Below are 18,161 nucleotides of genomic sequence, written 5' to 3'. Positions count from 1 at the left end.
TTCATTTATTTCACATCCAATGAAGACGTGAGAGGCGAGCCAGAGGCGGGTCTGGTCAGACGTTTGATCACAACTTATCTGAACAAAGTGTTTATTTAAATGATTATTGCATGGATCAACAGGAAAAGGACGGTTTGTTTTTCCTCTAATACACCTGCTGGAAATGTTCCTTAAAGACACTTGTGGTGGTTCAAAGAATATATGGCCAAAAGTTTGTGGACAATACTGATAAATCTGCAAAAACCCAGAATCCTTTTCTTTTCTCTGTGCTCAGGTCTGTGAAAGACTGCAGCCGTCCATGAAGGACGCTTCGATTCACCGGACGTGAAGCGTGAGCTGAAGGACGTGCAGACATGAGCAGCGGTACGACCCGTCCACATCATGTCCACACGGTGGTCTGGACACGCTTTCCACAATAGTTCTCTGGTCCTCACAAAGACAGAAGTGTAGCACACACACACCCTCTCTCATCTGTGTTTTTTGTGCAGCAGAACAAACAGGAAACCACAAAGAGAATCACGGCTCGCATGTTTTATTAACATTCAACATCTACAGCGAGTCACAGCTCTGCTCAGCATTCAGCACGAAACAGCAAATCAAACCCATGAAAATACAGCAAACATCCACATAAAGCATCCCCCGAGCAGACGAGCAGACGCTCTGAGAGAAGCTGATCGTGGAAACACTTCCTCTCACTTCACTCCTTCAGATGAAAACAGGTTCGTTTACAGAAAGACGGTTTTAACGGCTCAGTTTGACTCACGATGAGGAAACATGACGATCCTACACACAGTTTCCACGGCTAATCAGTGACGAGCTCCACCTGTGTGCGTTTCTGCTATCACACAGGAAAGTTAAAAACACACATTTTGTTATGAGTCATGGGCAGATTAGCAGATTAAGGGCCCCTGGGCTCAGAGGCCCCATTGGCCCCTCACTGTACCAACAGTCAACTAATATTCTTTGTTAAATGTTAAAGTTTCAGAAGGAAATTTGCTCTGTGAAATGTCTTTAATTTATTTAAATAAACCGTCAGTCATTGACACAAATGTTCAGTTTGCTCCTTTTGAGCAGATTAAAAACATCCTGCAGATGTTTTGGGTCTTAATTCACTTCTGTTCTGCTGTTTTCACACACTTTGATCATCAGAGGTCTGACAGCCGGTTTGACATTAACGTCATGTTTTCTTCTCTGTGAGATAAACAGGCAAACGGATGTTTTCATACTTATATTTCCTGATTTTTATTATTTTTAACTCATTTCTATTCACATCAGAGCTGAAGCAGGAAATCTTAAGAAAAACCCAACAATCATTCAGTCGGCTTCTCCGTCTTTACTGTCAGACACAGCAGGAAGCATCGAAATTCATCCATCAAAACCAACAACAAACATTCCAGGATGGTGAAGTGATATTTACACAGTTTATATACAGCATGCAGACGTCTGACAGACGAAGAGACGACTCAGTTCCATGGACTCGATCAGAAAACCGTCGTGTGAATCCGTCGTCTCTGGCTTTTCTTCTGTTGAAGGTTTGCAGAGTTTCTACAAAATAAAACATGAAGAAATGTTTAATGAATCTGACCTGAACAGGACGAAGGTTTACTGAAACTCTTCTTCGCTCTCTGTGGTTTCAGACCCGTCTCTTATCTCAGGTCGTATCCTGTCTGATCTTAAATCAGCTGGTGTACTCACACTGACTGATCCACAGCCGGAAGGTCATCAGGACGTTGAAGACGACGGTCTTGAGGAAGAGCAGTCTGAGGCCCAGAACGGTCAGAGACACGAAGTTCACCGTCGGATCTGCAGAAAAGACGACGACAGAGATTAAACCAGATCACAACGAGACGTTTGGAACCACGGTCGCTGTTCGGGTTCTAATTCGTACCTGGTCTCAGAGTTTCTTCACACTGACCGGATGCAGCACCGTCTAAAGATGTCAGACACAACAAGTCATCATTAGTTCGGACAGCCGTACACGTCCAACATTAAATGAAACAGACAAGACGTTCAGTCAAACTGTGAGTTCACAGAGGAGCCGAACCAAAGACCTGCTGACCAGCTGCTCCTCAACGGATCCATGTTTCCACTTAAACCTTTTCATTTTGGTCATTGTTCATAATCAAACTTACAGCTTTTCATCTTCTCATTCACTTTCTACTTCTTTCTGTTCATTCAGTCTTACGATTCTTTGTGATTTGATCAGCCGTCACGAAGACGCCCACTCTTACCTTCCTCACACGGCTCATTCCCAGTGGACATCAGAGCCACCTGGTTGAACAGCGAGTCCTCTGAGATCCGGGCAGCAACGGTCTCATTGAACAGAGAATTGTTCTTTGTGGCGTTGTGTCTGCTGAACCCAGTGGCCAGACACGCCGCAGTGTCACCATCCTCCAGTTTGTAGTAGGAAGGCTCGAACTCCTCCCCTGAAACACACAGCGGACACCTCGTGAACACGACGTCCAGGAATGTTCCAACATCAGCGATACCGGATCAGTTTCCTGCCAGCGCTGTTCCACGTGCTGCACCTTTATTTTCAAGTCAAGTCCAAACTTTGGACGTTCTCTGCAGGTTTTTAGGAAGTGAACTGAACATGTGTAAAAACATTTTTAGCCACTTCATGCAAACACACAATCATGAGGTTTGTTTCTTTAGATTTTATTATTTTTGGTTCTTTAGATTTTATTATTTTTGGTTCTTTAGATTTTATTATTGAGAACCTGCTGATGATCCTGATTGAAGCAGGCTCACAGAAACCACTCGGCGGTCTCGGCGTGAAGCTGCATCAGTTCTGTTTCGGAGCTGCTAACTACAGTTCATGTTAAATAAGCTGGAAGTCATTTCATGTCAACACCAACATTTGAAGCGGGTTTAGACTCGGACTGGATGTGTGGTCAGTTCAGGTCCAGCACTTCGCCGCCACATGCTGTCGCTGTGTTGGGTGATTTCAGCTCTGCCTCAGAATTAAAGTTGTAAATCTCTGCACTGAGATGCTACGAACTGTGCCGTCATGTTATCGTTCTCACCGTTCAGCCGTTCAGTCTGAAATACGACGTCACCTGTCAGAGTCAGGCTGATTCTGGGGGTGAAAAAAGTGACGGACGGCGGATATAGAGACAGTCACCGTCCAATGATGAAGACTTCCTGCTGTCCGCTTCATTTTTAGGGTAATTAAAAAAAATAAAAATAAGACAAGCATAATGATGTCTGAGCGGAGACGATCCAACACACTCCAGATCCACATGTGATGCTGAAGGAGGCCATTCACACAGGAAGTAAACCAGTTACAAAAACCAGCACTCCAGATTAAAGAGCCCCTCGTTAACCTGACGGTCGAATGATTTACGACGACATGACAGCGATTCTCTGGAGAATCGACAGTCATAGATCATTCGTTTCAGAGATCTGTGCTGTGTGTGATCAACAGATCACCTCAGACTTCACTGGTTTACTGTTTCCTCTGCTTTACATCCACTGACGGAGTCACAGATGCTTCAGTGTCACTGAGAGTTTTCCATTTAATATTTCTTGACTCTTTTTTCTACCTGAACACGTTGTGTCACACATCATTTCCACTCATTTGGGTTCTTTAAGGGAAAATTTATCTTCTACAGGACGAGGACTTAAAAATTTGAGATTTTTCCTTCTTCTAATGTGAGACATGAGAAATGAATTTGTTTAAATTAGAATGGCTGATCAGATGCAGATCAATAACTGTTGGTATGTTATGTTCACTACAGTCTTTACTGAAACCGATCGAACGCAGATGACTCGATGACGACTTTAACGTGAAAGTGAACGTTGTTGCGTTACATTAAAATTTGAATGAAACGTTGCCTTCAGTTCACTCACTTGCGATGATGAGCAGTTTGATTCCAGCTCCAAACACAGTCCTGACGTTGTTCTTCACACACAGATTCACGCCTCAGCACAAACTCCAGCAGACTGAGGCAACGTTCGCACCAAGCTGGGTTTCATTTTCCAAATGTTTTATTCGGTTAAATGTGTTAATTTATCTGCACAAATGCTAAAAAGTCTAAATCCAGGTCTGAAAAACTGAGACATAATGACTGATTTCAAAGTAAAACGTGAAGAAAAATCCACTATAAATAAAACCACAATAAATCCATTATTAACTGAACGGACGGTATCGACAATAATGTGAACGAAGTTAAACTCGATAATGAGAATGTTTGGTTCTTGTTGAATTTGCAAAGTCGGCAGCTTCATGTTTGAGTTGACTGTAAAATAATTACAAAATAAATCTAAATGAGATGTGTGAAGAAAACGAAACGTGGTTATCTGAACACGTAAACATACAAGTTTAAAATTTTTAATTACTGAAGGAACATAATGATTATTATTATTTATAATTGTTGTTCTGAATGGATGACAGGTCTTTATATCAATCAGAAATGTGTTAAAGATCACTTACGTGACGATACAACAACTCTGACTCCAGATCCAAATACGAGCTTATTGTTACGATTCACACATCGAGTTCACTGCTTTCAAAAACCAGAGACGAGACCGACGAGTTCAACAAATGTGATCTGCGTTAACATTCACACCATGTCCAGCACGAAGCGTTCACACTGGATCAGCCTGTTCTGGATTCTTGTTGCTTTTACCAGTTCTGGAAGATTTGTGACAAAAGTCTGATTTCATGATGCTGCTGAGCAGAAACTGGTGGAATCTGTGAGCATCTGAAACCAAACCAGCGAGAATAACAGCAACTATTTTTAATTTAGAGTTTGAAACAGTAATTTAACAGCATTTCACATCATCGGAAACTGTCAGTCACTCTGATCTGTGCAGTTTTACAGACAGACGAATGAATGTAACAGCTGGTTTGTTTTTGAGCTCTATTTGACAGTCAAAGACAACATTTGGACGTTTCTGAATTCATTTGGAACATTAACTCAACACCTAATCATCAGAAACTGGTTCGCTTTCTGTCACTGAACGGATCAGGAATTGTTTCGGAGTATTTTTCACTCGTTGAACTTTCTGCGGGTCGACGTTGGTTTTGCTCATTGATCACTAAACTGTAAACTAATATTTGTGTTTGTTGTAAACTTTATCATGTTTATGTTTTGTATCTGATAAATAAAAGTTTTATAGCCAAAATCACAAATCTAAGAATTCTTATTACGTCACCATGACAACTGTTGAACATATATTTGAAAGATGATAAAGAACTTACGAGCCTGGACATGCAGTTTGGTGCCACTGCCGAAAGTTAACCTGTAGCCGACATTCACACATTCATCGACTTCAGAACAAAAACCGTGGCACAGGCTCATCCGGACGCCCGCTGGCGGTCCTCACAGCTCAGTACGGCGCGCTGTCATTGGTTTACATCTGCGATCGCGCGTTTAGTCCCGCTGACGGACAGATGAACCTTCAGGTAGACTAAAGTCTGGAGGCCATATTCCACCTGAACAGACCTGAACAGCCTCAGTTCATCTACTGGTTCGCTCTGATGCTTTCACACTGGAACCAGTTGGTTAGTTTAATGGTTTGTTTGGAGCCTGTGAGAATGATTCAAATATCATCGGCTATTTTAACTTGAACATTTGATGTATTTTGTGGCTCAGAAACATTTCATGTCACGCAGAAAGCAGGTTGGACGTCTGGTCCCGGTCTGTCCACAGATAAGCCGTCAACGTGACACAACAACAGGACAACTCTGGACTTTAAAAAGCTTTTATCCACATTTCTACTCACGTGTCTGAATTTTCAGTTGAATGCCTGAACCAAAAATCATCTTCACGTTGTTAGTATTCACACTGTGAATGAAAGCTCAACAATAACCTGCGAACAGGACGCACGCCGACACCCACCGATGCAAAGAACAGAGTCAGACCTGATCTGACTGTGGACTGAACTCACAGCTGCTATTTCTAATTCACAGTATTTTGTAATATGCAGTGAAAGATGATGTTTTAAAGCAGAGATGTCAGGTAGGTTATTTATGTTATTAACTATTCATGACTGGACCTTTTACACTAGTCACTGTACTCAACAATTTTGTCATTCTTTATGTTTAGAAGACTAATTAACTCAGCAAACTTTAGTTTCACTGTCCTGTGCAATGACAATACAGAAATATTCAATATTTGTGTTTTGATTAGAAGACTTAACAATTTATTTATGGACGTTTCCTCGAGACATATGTACTGTGTTTCTTTTTTCTGAAGATGTTGATTCTCAGCAGGACGAAGTTGTGTCATAAAACAATATTTAAATCTGGATTTGTAGTTCAAATTCAAACAACACATAAAAACATTTGAATCTGCCCGCAGTGTCGCTTCATAACACTTAACCAACCTGAAAAAGGCTGCAGTCCTTTGTGAGCCATTAGAAGTGACCACTTAATCATTGAATCAATGAACCACTGAACCAATGAATCATTGAATCAATGAATCATTAAATCAATGAATCAATAAACGTGGCTGATCATCTTATGGAATTGAAACAGGACTCACTTGTTTCCACTGACACGTGGATCCCTGATCCAAACAAGATCTTTTGGATTCCAGTCTGAGTCCCACATCAAAGAGAGCTTTAACAAGAACTGCAAACTGATCAACACACTCTGAACACTGTTGTGTTCTTACTCTCACTGTGTGTGTTGGTTGTATAATACGTTCACGTCATGTCTTAATTAAAGTCTGACCTGGAGACTGCTCACAGCTCTCATGAACTTTATTAATTTACAAGAATTCACTGAATGGAGACGGTTGAATCTGAGTCAGAACTTTGACTTAATGTCACAGACATGAAACTCTATCATGTGACTTTTATAGCTTCAGTAAATATCAGACCATATCAATAACCAAGACAATCTGTGATAATTATCATTACTGTGGTTAATTGGTGAATTACCACTGATGGATTCGGTCATTTTCTGTTTAATGAAGATAAAATCTTACGGTTTTGTATTTTCAGCTCAGTTCCTCGTCCAAAAATCAGCCGACGAGTCCCGTCATTCACACACTGAGACGCTTCATGACGTGAACTCGCTGAGCGACTCAGCGGGAATGTTGGATTCAGGACATCTCACATTTTAATCCTAATCTAAACCTGCCGCATGTCTTCAACATTTTATCGAAATATTCAATGATGAATGCTCGTCTGAAGAGCTGTTGATCAGTTTGCTTTCGGTTCAGTCAGATACGTGAAGTTGAAACTGATCATTCGTAATCTTTCAGATTTTCAGTGGTTGAATCTAATCAAGCTTTTCGTCCTATTAAAACTGTGTTCATGTGCTGTTTGTTCACTTCAGAAATCTTTGGATATTAGCATTGTTTTCCTGCAGAGGATATTAAGGTAATAAAACACAGTTTAACACATTACTGACAAAACATTTAAGAGGATTTAACAGTTAGCAAGTGACATGTGTCTGAAAAGTTGAAGTTTAATTCTGGTTTCCATGATTACACATCAGGTTTAAGCTTTCGTTGAAGGAGGGAAGTAAAATAAATCAGCTTCTACTCTGAACTCTTCTACAGAAAAATCTGTGTAAACATACTTTTATTGATTTATATAAAAATAACTTTATTAAAGTTGGTTTCACTTCACTGCTGCCAGTTTTTGAGGGTTTCTCTTGTTGTCTTTTGTCACAAACAATTTGTTCTATTTAATGATGCTCTAGTTAACACTTTTAAAAGCACTGCTGACAGAAAAGTTAAGAGACGAACGATAATAATGCGTTTGTTATTCTTACCGGACTGTACGAAGAGTTTAGTTCCTTTGCCAAAGACGAGTCTGCGTGCAGCGTCATTCACACAGTCCACGTTATCAGTTTAAAAACCTCTAAACTTCTAAACTCTCACTGTTTTAACACTATAGATAAAACATCCAAGAATCTCATACAGATGATAAACTGTGATGCAACAGTCTACTGTTAGTGCCTGGAGACACTTGTTGTATGTAATTACAGCCTTTACAATCATGTCAAATGTTCTGTGTTGACTTTACTTATAAATTAAATGGAAAGAGCTACCGTATTCATTGTCATAGATTCAACAAATATGATCACGTATACAGTTAACATTGATAAACCTACTTATTCTATGAACAAATATAAATATTCATGTAAGAAATCTTCTAAGCTGATTAACATTAAATGGACTGCCCATTGGATAAAGAGACTTACTGGTGTGAACTGTCATCTTTGTTCCAGACCCAAAAGTCAGTTTGTTGGCTGCATAATTCACACAGTGTCACACTTCAGTGCAAATACACCTCCGAAGTCAAATGAACAGCAAGGAGACATTACGAAAAAATGGATTAATTAAACTACCTGACTGTTCAGACCAAACTGAAGCTCTAAATGTTGAATTTTCTCAGCTGGTTTCATGATCATCATCAAGGTTTCAGTCCTGACAGACCGACTGGAATCATGGTTGAGTTCACTGCCCCAAGTCTAATGAGCTGAATGGGGGCTAGAGACATTTCAGTGACTAATGTATTAAAATCTAGCTGATTAAGTGGAAGACAGTGGCTCCCTATAAAACACTTTCAAATACATTAAGGGGTCTATTTCCCCCACTGATCGTTACGGATCACATGGAAAAACTCACTGAAGCAATCACATAAATCAGATGGTGAAAAACTGTAGCAGGACTAACTGCAGGGTGGTGATGTCTGAATAAAAGTTCACACTGTATGCCGACGATGTTCTTTTATACATCTCTCCTCGAATTAGTGAAAGATATAAAAGTAGCACATGGACCATTTGGGAAATAAAATAAGTATAAAAAACATGTCTCTGTAATTAAATATCATGAAGGGATTTTTCTCACAGTGATACATTAACTTCCTTTAGTGTCTTCAAATTAATTCCAGTTATTGGATTTTGTGTGCATTACACTGAACTGTACCATCTGATCATATTATACTTTATTTAGTTTTACAGGATTTTATCTGTTTTGTTCACATTGAACTGTTTCTGTTTGTTCTTTTTGCATGAAATCCTGATCAATGTTTAAAATCGACTCGGTTACTTTACTGATGAGCAGATTTACGACTGACAACTCAGACAGCATTTTTTTTTGTTCACAACACAGTTGTTTAGCTTTATGAATTAGTTTTCACGGTTTTTACTCACTGTCATGGATGATGAGTTTAATTCCTGATCCAAACTGCAGCTTTTGGTAACCACTTGTAGTCACACAGTTCAGGGTGGCTGAGCGATAACTCGCAGGCTTTCAAAGACTTCACAACTGAAAGATCTTTAAATAATGAACGTCGGCACTGGTGAAAAGTTTGGACTTCACAAAGTGAATTTTTATGGTCGTAGTGTATTTAACACAAAAAATTCAAAGAAGGAGGAAGAAGAAGGCTGAAGGAGAAGTTATTCCCGCAATACGACATCTTGTTCTCATAAGATTTCATATAAATTCGTGGTCAGAAGGAGAAATATGTTCATATTCACTGCAGGCTAGTTTATCCCCATAAATATTTTTTTACTCACTGTCATGAATGATGAGTTTAATTCCTGATCCAAACTGGACTTTTCCAAAACCAGCCGCAGTCACACAGTTCAGGAAGGCAGATCAATAACTCCTTCACAAACTGATTTGTTTTTTCTTTATACATTTCTAGTTCTCGAGTATCTAGTATCGACTATCTTATTCCCAAAATTTGTGAAAAAAAGTTGAATTAATGAACGGATCAACTACCGTGTGATCAAAAACATGGAAACAGTGCTCATCAGACATTTGGATGGAAACGGTATCGTACAGCTGTGTTTAAGCACAAGCAATCATTTATATTCTTATTTGAATTAATTTGGCAGCTGGTTCGATGAGCTTGAGAGAATGATATTAACTTAACTTAAGTGCAGTTGACAGCGAAACATGGTGATAACAGCAAAAATATCTGTTTGACATTAATTCAATTATTCACTGATGAAAATCCTCATCAGTTGAAGCTAATCTATGTATTTACAGTGCTTGTAATGCAGCTGTGGAAATCATGTTTTAGCCTTTAATAACTTGATTAGCTCATTTTCTGGTTCATGAGTAGAAAATCTTACTGTTTTCTATTTTCAGCTCAGTTCCTCGTCCAAAAATCAGACTTCCCCTCCCGTCCTTCACACTCTGAGATACTTCACAACATAAACTGACTGAGCAGCTAAAGCTAATTATTCTGATTCAAAGAAAAAAACTTTAAAACATGAACTACCTGCTCAGTTTTAAAACTGCAGATTTTTATTTTACTAGTGATAATATTTCAGTGTCGAATCGTTCTGTCTGAGGAAACGTGTTGGGTATGGTTTGAGGTAATCGTCCTGCCGATGAACACTTTGGAGTCGCCAGTTTAAATCTCGGTATTTGGATCATATTTTCTTACAGGGAAATCTGGTTTGAGCTTCATAAAAGGTTCCTTCCACAATTAAATATCTTGTTCTTGTGAGATTTAAAGGAACACAGCGTGAAATGTGTATATTGTTATATCAACTCGGTTTGCATCTCTCCATGACTCTGTGGTAATAAACAGGTTTTACTCACTGTCATGGATGATGAGTTTAATTCCAGACCCAAACTGGAGTTTCTGGAAACTGCCTGAAGTCACACAGTCCAGGAAGGCTGAGCGAAAACTCAAAACCTCCTCCACAAACTGGCTGCCATACAGATCCTTCAGAAAAATGCCTATTTTCTATGCATATTTTTGGTTTAAGTATCCAATGAAAGCTCTGAATAGTTTTATATCGCTGTTTGTACTGTATTGTATCCACTTAAGGAGAACTTGTTTCCACCATGTTACCTTTGGTTCTCATGATATATGTGTTTTAACGATCACTTTATGTGTTAAGTGTCATATTAATATGTTTTAATAAGTGTTAAATCTGTTCTGTCTCATGGATTTAGCTAAAGGTGATCGCTTTGCCATTTTTGGGTGAGATATTTCAACCTGAGCCTCCACCACCATCTTCAGACAGAAGATGTTGTGCTCACAGTATTTTCAGACTGATTTACATCATTCAACTGCCTACGAGACACAGATACTAATATTAAATATACTGAATGAATGGATTTATACTGCAAATCTAAAGAGTGTTGGGACTGAAAGTCTGAGAGATTAATGACAACAAGCAGTTCTAAGGAAACAGTCCACAGTATTAACGTCAGTGGTATGAAGTCAAAGTGAAGAGTTTACAGCTTAAAATAAACATTTTTGTTATAAGACAAATGAGATAAATGAGATTTGACTCACTGGTTTCAATGATTAATTTGGTTCCTCTTCCAAAGGAGATTTTTCTGACTCCAGAGTCAGTCACACAGTGATCAGCTCCAAACAAAAACTCTACCTTTGCTTTTGTCAGTTACAGTGTAGTAGTAGTAGTAGTAGTAGTAGTAGTAGTGCTAGTGTACTAGTGTAGTATATTATAGTGTGAGTATAATATAGTTTAGTTCTACTGGATTTTTTCCCTGTAACAAACAGGTGTAATTCCTAATGTGAGGAATTCTTAACATGTATCGTCATTTTCTGTCTTACGATGTTCAAACGTTTTCTTTCGTCACTGCTGAATAAATGTTCTTTAAACATCTTGAAACAATGCCTCATTTTGTTCCTGAGATGAAACATTTACAAGAGAAACGAGAAGTGACAACCAACTATGAATAAAATAATACGACTGTTGTCCTCAGATAATCTTAAAGAAGGTTATTTTCTTACTGATTCGTACAAACAGAGTCGTTCCACTGCCAAAGGAAAGTTTTGCTCCTCCGAGATTCACACAACAACAAGAGCACGAACAAAAACCGACTTCAGCCGCGGACTGGATTTAACGGCTCCAAACTTTCATTCACTGCTTTTCAGAGGAATTAACCAGTTACCACCAGTATAATGGCTACAGTATATAATCATACAGGATACTTTGTCTATATTGATGGTGGTGGATAGAAAAATAATTTGACATGTTTAGGACTGCCTCAACAAGCCACTGAAAATTGACTGCTTACTTCCTGACAGAATGAAGAAATCTCAAAGCACATTATTTTAAGTTTAAATGTTTATTATTATCATTTAAGTAATAGTAATTATTTGCCTTGAGTCCAGTTGAAAGTTGGAGAATGAACACATTGATAATTCCTTTGAAAGAAACTATATGTCTTTACAGTGGACAAATATTCTTGTTTGGGTATATTTAAATGATGAATTAACGTTTTTGTTAATAGTGTAAATCGTCTGGACGATAGTTGAGACTTTGACAAAAACATTCAAACTACATTAAAGTAACTGCAGACACGAGATCAACCATCAGTCTTTAGGAGAAAACATGAATAAAACAGACTTACTGGGTTCTACTGTCAGTTTAGTGCCAGAACCGAAGTAGATTTTAGAAAGTCCAGATCCAGTCACACCGTGACAACAGCAGCTACAGAAACACTGACACTGATCTCAGCTCAGTGTGACGCTGACTGACAGCTACAGCAACAACATATATTAATATAATGAGAAATGTGTTTGAAAAAATGCTTGAAATAATGAAACTAAAACAGAAAAAATAATATAAAATTTACTGTCAATAAAAATGGAGGATGGAAAATGTTGACATTCTTTTTCCTAAACTTTTCTTCTAATCCAGATTCAACATTAACACAACATTAACTCAGCACTTAATTTCTTTAATTTCCTGCTTCCTGTCAAAAAATCAGTCCCAGAATATTTCTTCAACCTCAGCTGTTTACAATAAAGTGTGAAAAATTAAATCACATTGTCTACAAATAGTGATATTTGAAGCAACGCTTGAATCAGTTGAGCCTACAGCAAAACGCACAGTAGATCTTGGTTCTCTAATCATGTTATAAGATTGTTGCTGTGTGTGCTCATGTCCTAAAACAAGAATCTTTGGGGATTTTAAGAACCTTTTTTCAAATAGAAATGAGCTGTTATGAATTCAGATCAGTGCTGCAGCTTCGACTGACAGTCGGAAACATTACGCTGTCGAGACGCTGTCGAGGATTTCATTTAGTAAGTTTTATTAATCATTCCTTTTCAGTCCATTTCTTCTTTCTGCTGTTAAATGAATACGTTTATTTAAATTTGATGTGTTAAAGATTAGTTTTTCCTTACTTGTTTCTACACACAGAGTGGTTCCAGTGCCGAAGGTTAGCTTCACGCCAGTATTCACACACTAGAAACACACTGTACGAAAACACCTGCAGCCTTTCACAAAGCACGATGAAGAAACCAGCAGAGATTCACTCCAGCCTGAGGTGGGTTCAGCCACTAATACTACTCACTCACTAGGCTGAAATTAAAATGACTTATTCAAAGGTTGTAGCTTATGACACAGTATGAGTATTGTGAAATTCTAAAAGGGTAGAGTAAGATGAAACAAATAAAACAAAGATATTAGATATTCATGTGAAATCTGTTTAGTAAAGCAAATAAGGCGATACTTAAAACAAAAATTTTTACAAAAATCAGGTCTCTATACACAAAGAAACCAAAGATTATTCGATTAAGCCTTCAGTCAAGCATTGACACTGACTGAAAGTCCAGAGTCCGTCACTCCCTCCAAAACTCTAATAGAAAACACTGACATCCACTGAAATGAGGCAGCTGCATGATTTTTAAATGAGAGCCATAAGCTTCATGTGCATATTACTAGAATTAATAAATCCTCATCTATAGTTAACGTTTTACTTTTCTCAGTCACATGAACAAGGGGCACAAACTGCTGCATTGAATGAGATAAAACTATATCATAGAGTGTACATTATCTTTTCTAATGACCTCAGTGTTCCAAGACTCTGATAAATCTTTCATTTATTTATATTTTCATTTTGATTTAATAGATATTTTACCCAGTAAGCCTAATCGCTGTAAACTTAGCCTAGCTTTAAATAGCCTTCATTTTAATTGTTATTCTTATATTGTTTTTAATGTAACTGTACATCTAAATGTTGTATATCAGGACAAGATGAACAATGTTTTGGTAGCTTTATTTTTTTTACAGATTTTTTCTCTAAACTAAAAAAACGTAACAGAATAAACTCACAACACCCTTTATACACCACAGTATACTAACAAACTAGCAGTACTCACTGGGCTCGATAGTCAGCCTGATTCCTTCGCCCAGAGTCAATTTCCAGTTTGAGGTCACACATTGTTTCTGTCTTTAACGAAAACTGCTGTGGAACTTTTTTTGCTGGTCGCTGGAAGGCTGAATGAAAAACACTTCTTTGTCAAAAAAAACATTTCTTCTTGACCATGTATTTGAGTGATATCACTTACTTCACGCCATTAACAGCAGCATTTAATGCAGGATATTAATATGTGAAAAAGTTGAAATTTTCAAACTTAAAGACGACTGATGGCTGTTCACTGATCAGTGCGCTCGTCAAGGACATAATTCATGAACGGCAACAATGTCTCGAACTATGAATTAGACTTTTCTGAGTTGCGTTTCATCGCGTGTTTGTTCGTCAGAACAAAGACTAATTTGCTTGTTGAATATTTGCGTATTTCTACTCACTGCTTTCGACAATCAGTTTGGTTCCTTCTCCAAAGAAAAGTCTCCAGTTTGATCCTGAAGCAGTCACACAGTGGATCTCATCTTTACAAAAACTACAAACTACCTCAACAATCAGCTGATCAATCGATTTGATCCTTTCCTCAAACCGTCGGTCTCCTCTTTTTTCTTTCTGGGCTGAATCCAAAGTTTAAAACTGTGACATATGAAATCACATCATATACTCTGGATAAATAATTCTCAGGAGCGTTTTCATCTGAATAAATCATCTGGTTAGCTGAATTTTTTTCCCAGCCCATTTTTTAATCTTACTTGTTAACTTTAATCATTTTCCAGCTCTCTGCTCTTAGTTTGGTCCCCTTTCCAAAGAAAAGACGAACATTTCAAACATGTAGCACAAGACAGTACAGGATATCATATTATATAATATTTCAGAAGTGAAATGATTTCAGGACTAAATGAAAGTTATAAAAGCAACGTTTTTGTCTGAACTAAAGGTTACTCTGGTGTTTTATATTTGTTTATGAGCTGCTGGCGGACATTTTAGCCACTGAGGAACCACATGAAAAAAAAAGGTAAATTAAATCAAACAGTTTAATAACTTACGTGATTCAATCAGCAGTTTTGTGCCAGAGCCAAAGATGAGTTTGCTATTTGAAAAGCCAGACACACAATAAAAAAGCCAACTACGTAAACCCTGAGGTCAGAGATGTGGACTCTGTTCTCATGAAACTACTCTACTCATGTTTAAACAAGGCAAAAACAAATCCTGATTTCTTGTGTCATATTTCACCAATGAAACATGGTGTACAGAAACTGCTTGTGGACATTTGAGCAACTGAAAAGAATCAGAACCCAGCCATCCTTCTTTAAACATGGAGAACATTTTACCTGATCCAACTATAAGTTTGGTGCCAGAACCAAAGATGAGCTTTGTATTAGTTAAATTGATGATACTGACTTTTTCCTCATTTGGCACCTTTACTTATATGTATCAAAGTATAAGTGCAGTATATACATCTTATTTAGTGTAAAAGGAATTGGGAATGAGCATCACTAACTGAAAGATTAAAGAAACATGTAAACAGTAATGCAGCTTTTCAGAGATGAAATGATTACTGCATTTTTGTCTTAACCAGGTTTAGCTAATGGTTTAATTTTCTAGTTTATATTTATATTTAAGCTGCTGGTGGAGTAAATCCAAATGAAAATGTTAAGCTTAGAAAGTTGCTTTAGGTCAACCATCATTTATTACAAATAAATAAAATAACTTACTTGATATAACTGTCAGCTTTGTGCCAGAACCAAAGACCATTTTTGAGTTTCCATAACCAGTCACACAATGAGAGACCCAAGTGCGTAAACCCAGAGATCAATAATCAACTATTACAATTACACAGCTATCAACTATTTCTGCATGAAGTTGCTTGATTTATATTGAAAAGGTGAACAGTCTCTAATACTTATCCGGCTTAAAGGATAATTTAAGGATGAGTACAGCTACATTTGACAAATAATGCTGTTATAGATGAGCATTAAAAGAAAATGGAATCATTTCAAAGGTTACCAGGACTTTAAAAGCTGTGTTTCTGTCGACACTAAAGGGAACATTTCTCGAAGTATTTATGTTGCTGGGGTAGAACCAGCTGGAAAACGGTGAATTCAAAGTTACATTAGCTAAAACAACATTCCTGACAAGTGAATAAAGTAACTTACTTGACTCGACTTTCAGTTCAGTGCCGGAGCCAAAGATGATCTTGTTCCCATAATTATTCACACAGAAAGAAATCTAATGACAGAAACTCTGAGTCCAGGATGAAGAGTTCCTGAGGCATCTAACAAACACGGACTAACAAACCGGTTTAACAGCAGAAGTACTCTATTTTACTACTTTTTGCTGTATGTAATTTAGGAAGTTATTTAGGGGTCGTGGAGCGATACTGTGAAACAAGGTTTAACATTTTCATCAGTGTGTCCTGCTGACATGCCCGCTACTGCTGTTCTTTTCTTTACTGAGGTTTTAGAGTAAATACAGAGAGGTGTCGTCACAAATAAATGGATCATTATACGCAGTAATGATATGTGTGAATATTTGTTCATACGCAACACAATATGTTTTCTGTTGTAATGGACCTGTCAGGTATTTAAAGTTGTACTTTTAATTTGCTGCACAATCAGAACAGTAAAATAATGGGTTAATAATGCAACAGGTTGACCTCTCTGCAAGAACTGATGGACAGGGTGAAGCAGATATTTGTCCTGTCAAGTATCATTAGTTTATTTCTATTCCAGAAACTGGAGATAATTCATAACAATAATCAAACTTACTGTCCTCCACCATCAGTTTGATGCCCTTCCCAAAAATGAGTTTCTTCCAGTTCCCCATCCCAATCACACAGTGTTTGGCCTCTCAACAAAAAAGTGCATCATAAAGAACTGAACAGTAATGAAGTGCATCACATCATCTGCAAACAGCTGTACCCTTACTGACAGACTACTGACAACTGTGTGGATACAGGCTGCTGTTAGCTTAAACCTATATTTTAACTAAATATTCTGAAATCTTTTAGGTTTCTGTTGCACTTTAAAAAACTGCTGATGTTCATGTGACTTTGTTTTATCCATAATCACATCAATTATGAAAAGAGTATTTTTATGAAATGGCAAAAATTCAATGGCATGAACAACCTAACAGATATGTCAGCCACTGCTGAAAACTCAGATTCTTCATACTCACTCATTTCAACTATTAGTTTGGTTCCTTTTCCAAAAACCAGCCTCCTGTTCCCTCCAGTAGTCACACAGCGAGTGTGATCTGAACAATAACTACATGGACTTTACAAACAAGGCAAATTAAAACTGACTGGAAATGGTTCAATTAAATGGTTGAAAATTATTTACGGCTAAAAAAATGTTGCAAAGGGGACTTAATGGTTTGGTTGTTTATTTGTGTGTTAGCTTGTGTGCGTCTAAGCATCTACTACAATGTTCCTGTCAGACAGAAACCATGTATCTCATTTCTAAGGAACCAAGTCAAACCAGCTGGACATCAGTGAAACAACAGATATAAGGTTGATACTTAAATCATCAAAATGAGATCATACATTTATTTTCACTTACTGGAGCCAACTGTCAGTTTGATGCCAGATCCAAAGATGAGTTTAGATGCTCCAGAGTATGACACACTCTGAAAAACCCAACCACATAAACCCAGACATGGACTGACTGTGATACTGTTTGTATGATTTCTGTGAGGTCTGAAGAGCTTTCAGGATTCTGGATAACTTTGAAGGGCTTCATACATCTAATAACACAACTAATAAAATGTACATAAGGGTCGATGCTGACAGCTTAAATTAACGATACAATTTTTGTCAAAATGTTTAAATTGGACATATAGCCCTATAAGGGACGTTTATGATTTTGGGCTTTGTGAATATAAAATTGACTTGACCTTTACTTTCAGTTGCATGAGTAACAAATAATATCTCAGAATGAGCAGCCAACAAACACAGATTAATTCCTTAAAATCCTTTGAAATGTGTGAAGTTTAGATACTCACTGATTTCTACAATTAGTTTGGTTCCTTGTCCAAAAAAGAGTTTAAGGTTTCCTCCTCCGGCAGTCACACAGTGGATCTGCTCTGAGCAATTACTACACGGAT

The 18,161-nt window shown here is 37.7% G+C and overlaps 1 protein-coding gene across 1 annotated transcript; it reads right to left on the bottom strand.

Moving 5' to 3' along the window:
* Positions 1–516: 516 nt before the first annotated feature.
* LOC121615324 (M1-specific T cell receptor alpha chain-like) lies at positions 517–16,898 on the bottom strand. The gene is made up of 5 exons (XM_041949638.1): positions 16,826–16,898; positions 2,232–2,426; positions 1,889–1,930; positions 1,696–1,803; positions 517–1,545 (listed from the first exon to the last, which is right to left on the bottom strand). Coding segments are annotated over exons 1-5 (405 nt in total). The 5' UTR covers positions 16,884–16,898; the 3' UTR covers positions 517–1,543.
* Positions 16,899–18,161: the final 1,263 nt, after the last annotated feature.

Source organism: Chelmon rostratus, chromosome 12, assembly GCF_017976325.1.
Source record: "Chelmon rostratus isolate fCheRos1 chromosome 12, fCheRos1.pri, whole genome shotgun sequence".
In the NCBI taxonomy this organism is placed as follows: Eukaryota; Metazoa; Chordata; class Actinopteri; order Chaetodontiformes; family Chaetodontidae; genus Chelmon; species Chelmon rostratus.
This window is presented reverse-complemented; position numbering and strand designations above follow the sequence as displayed.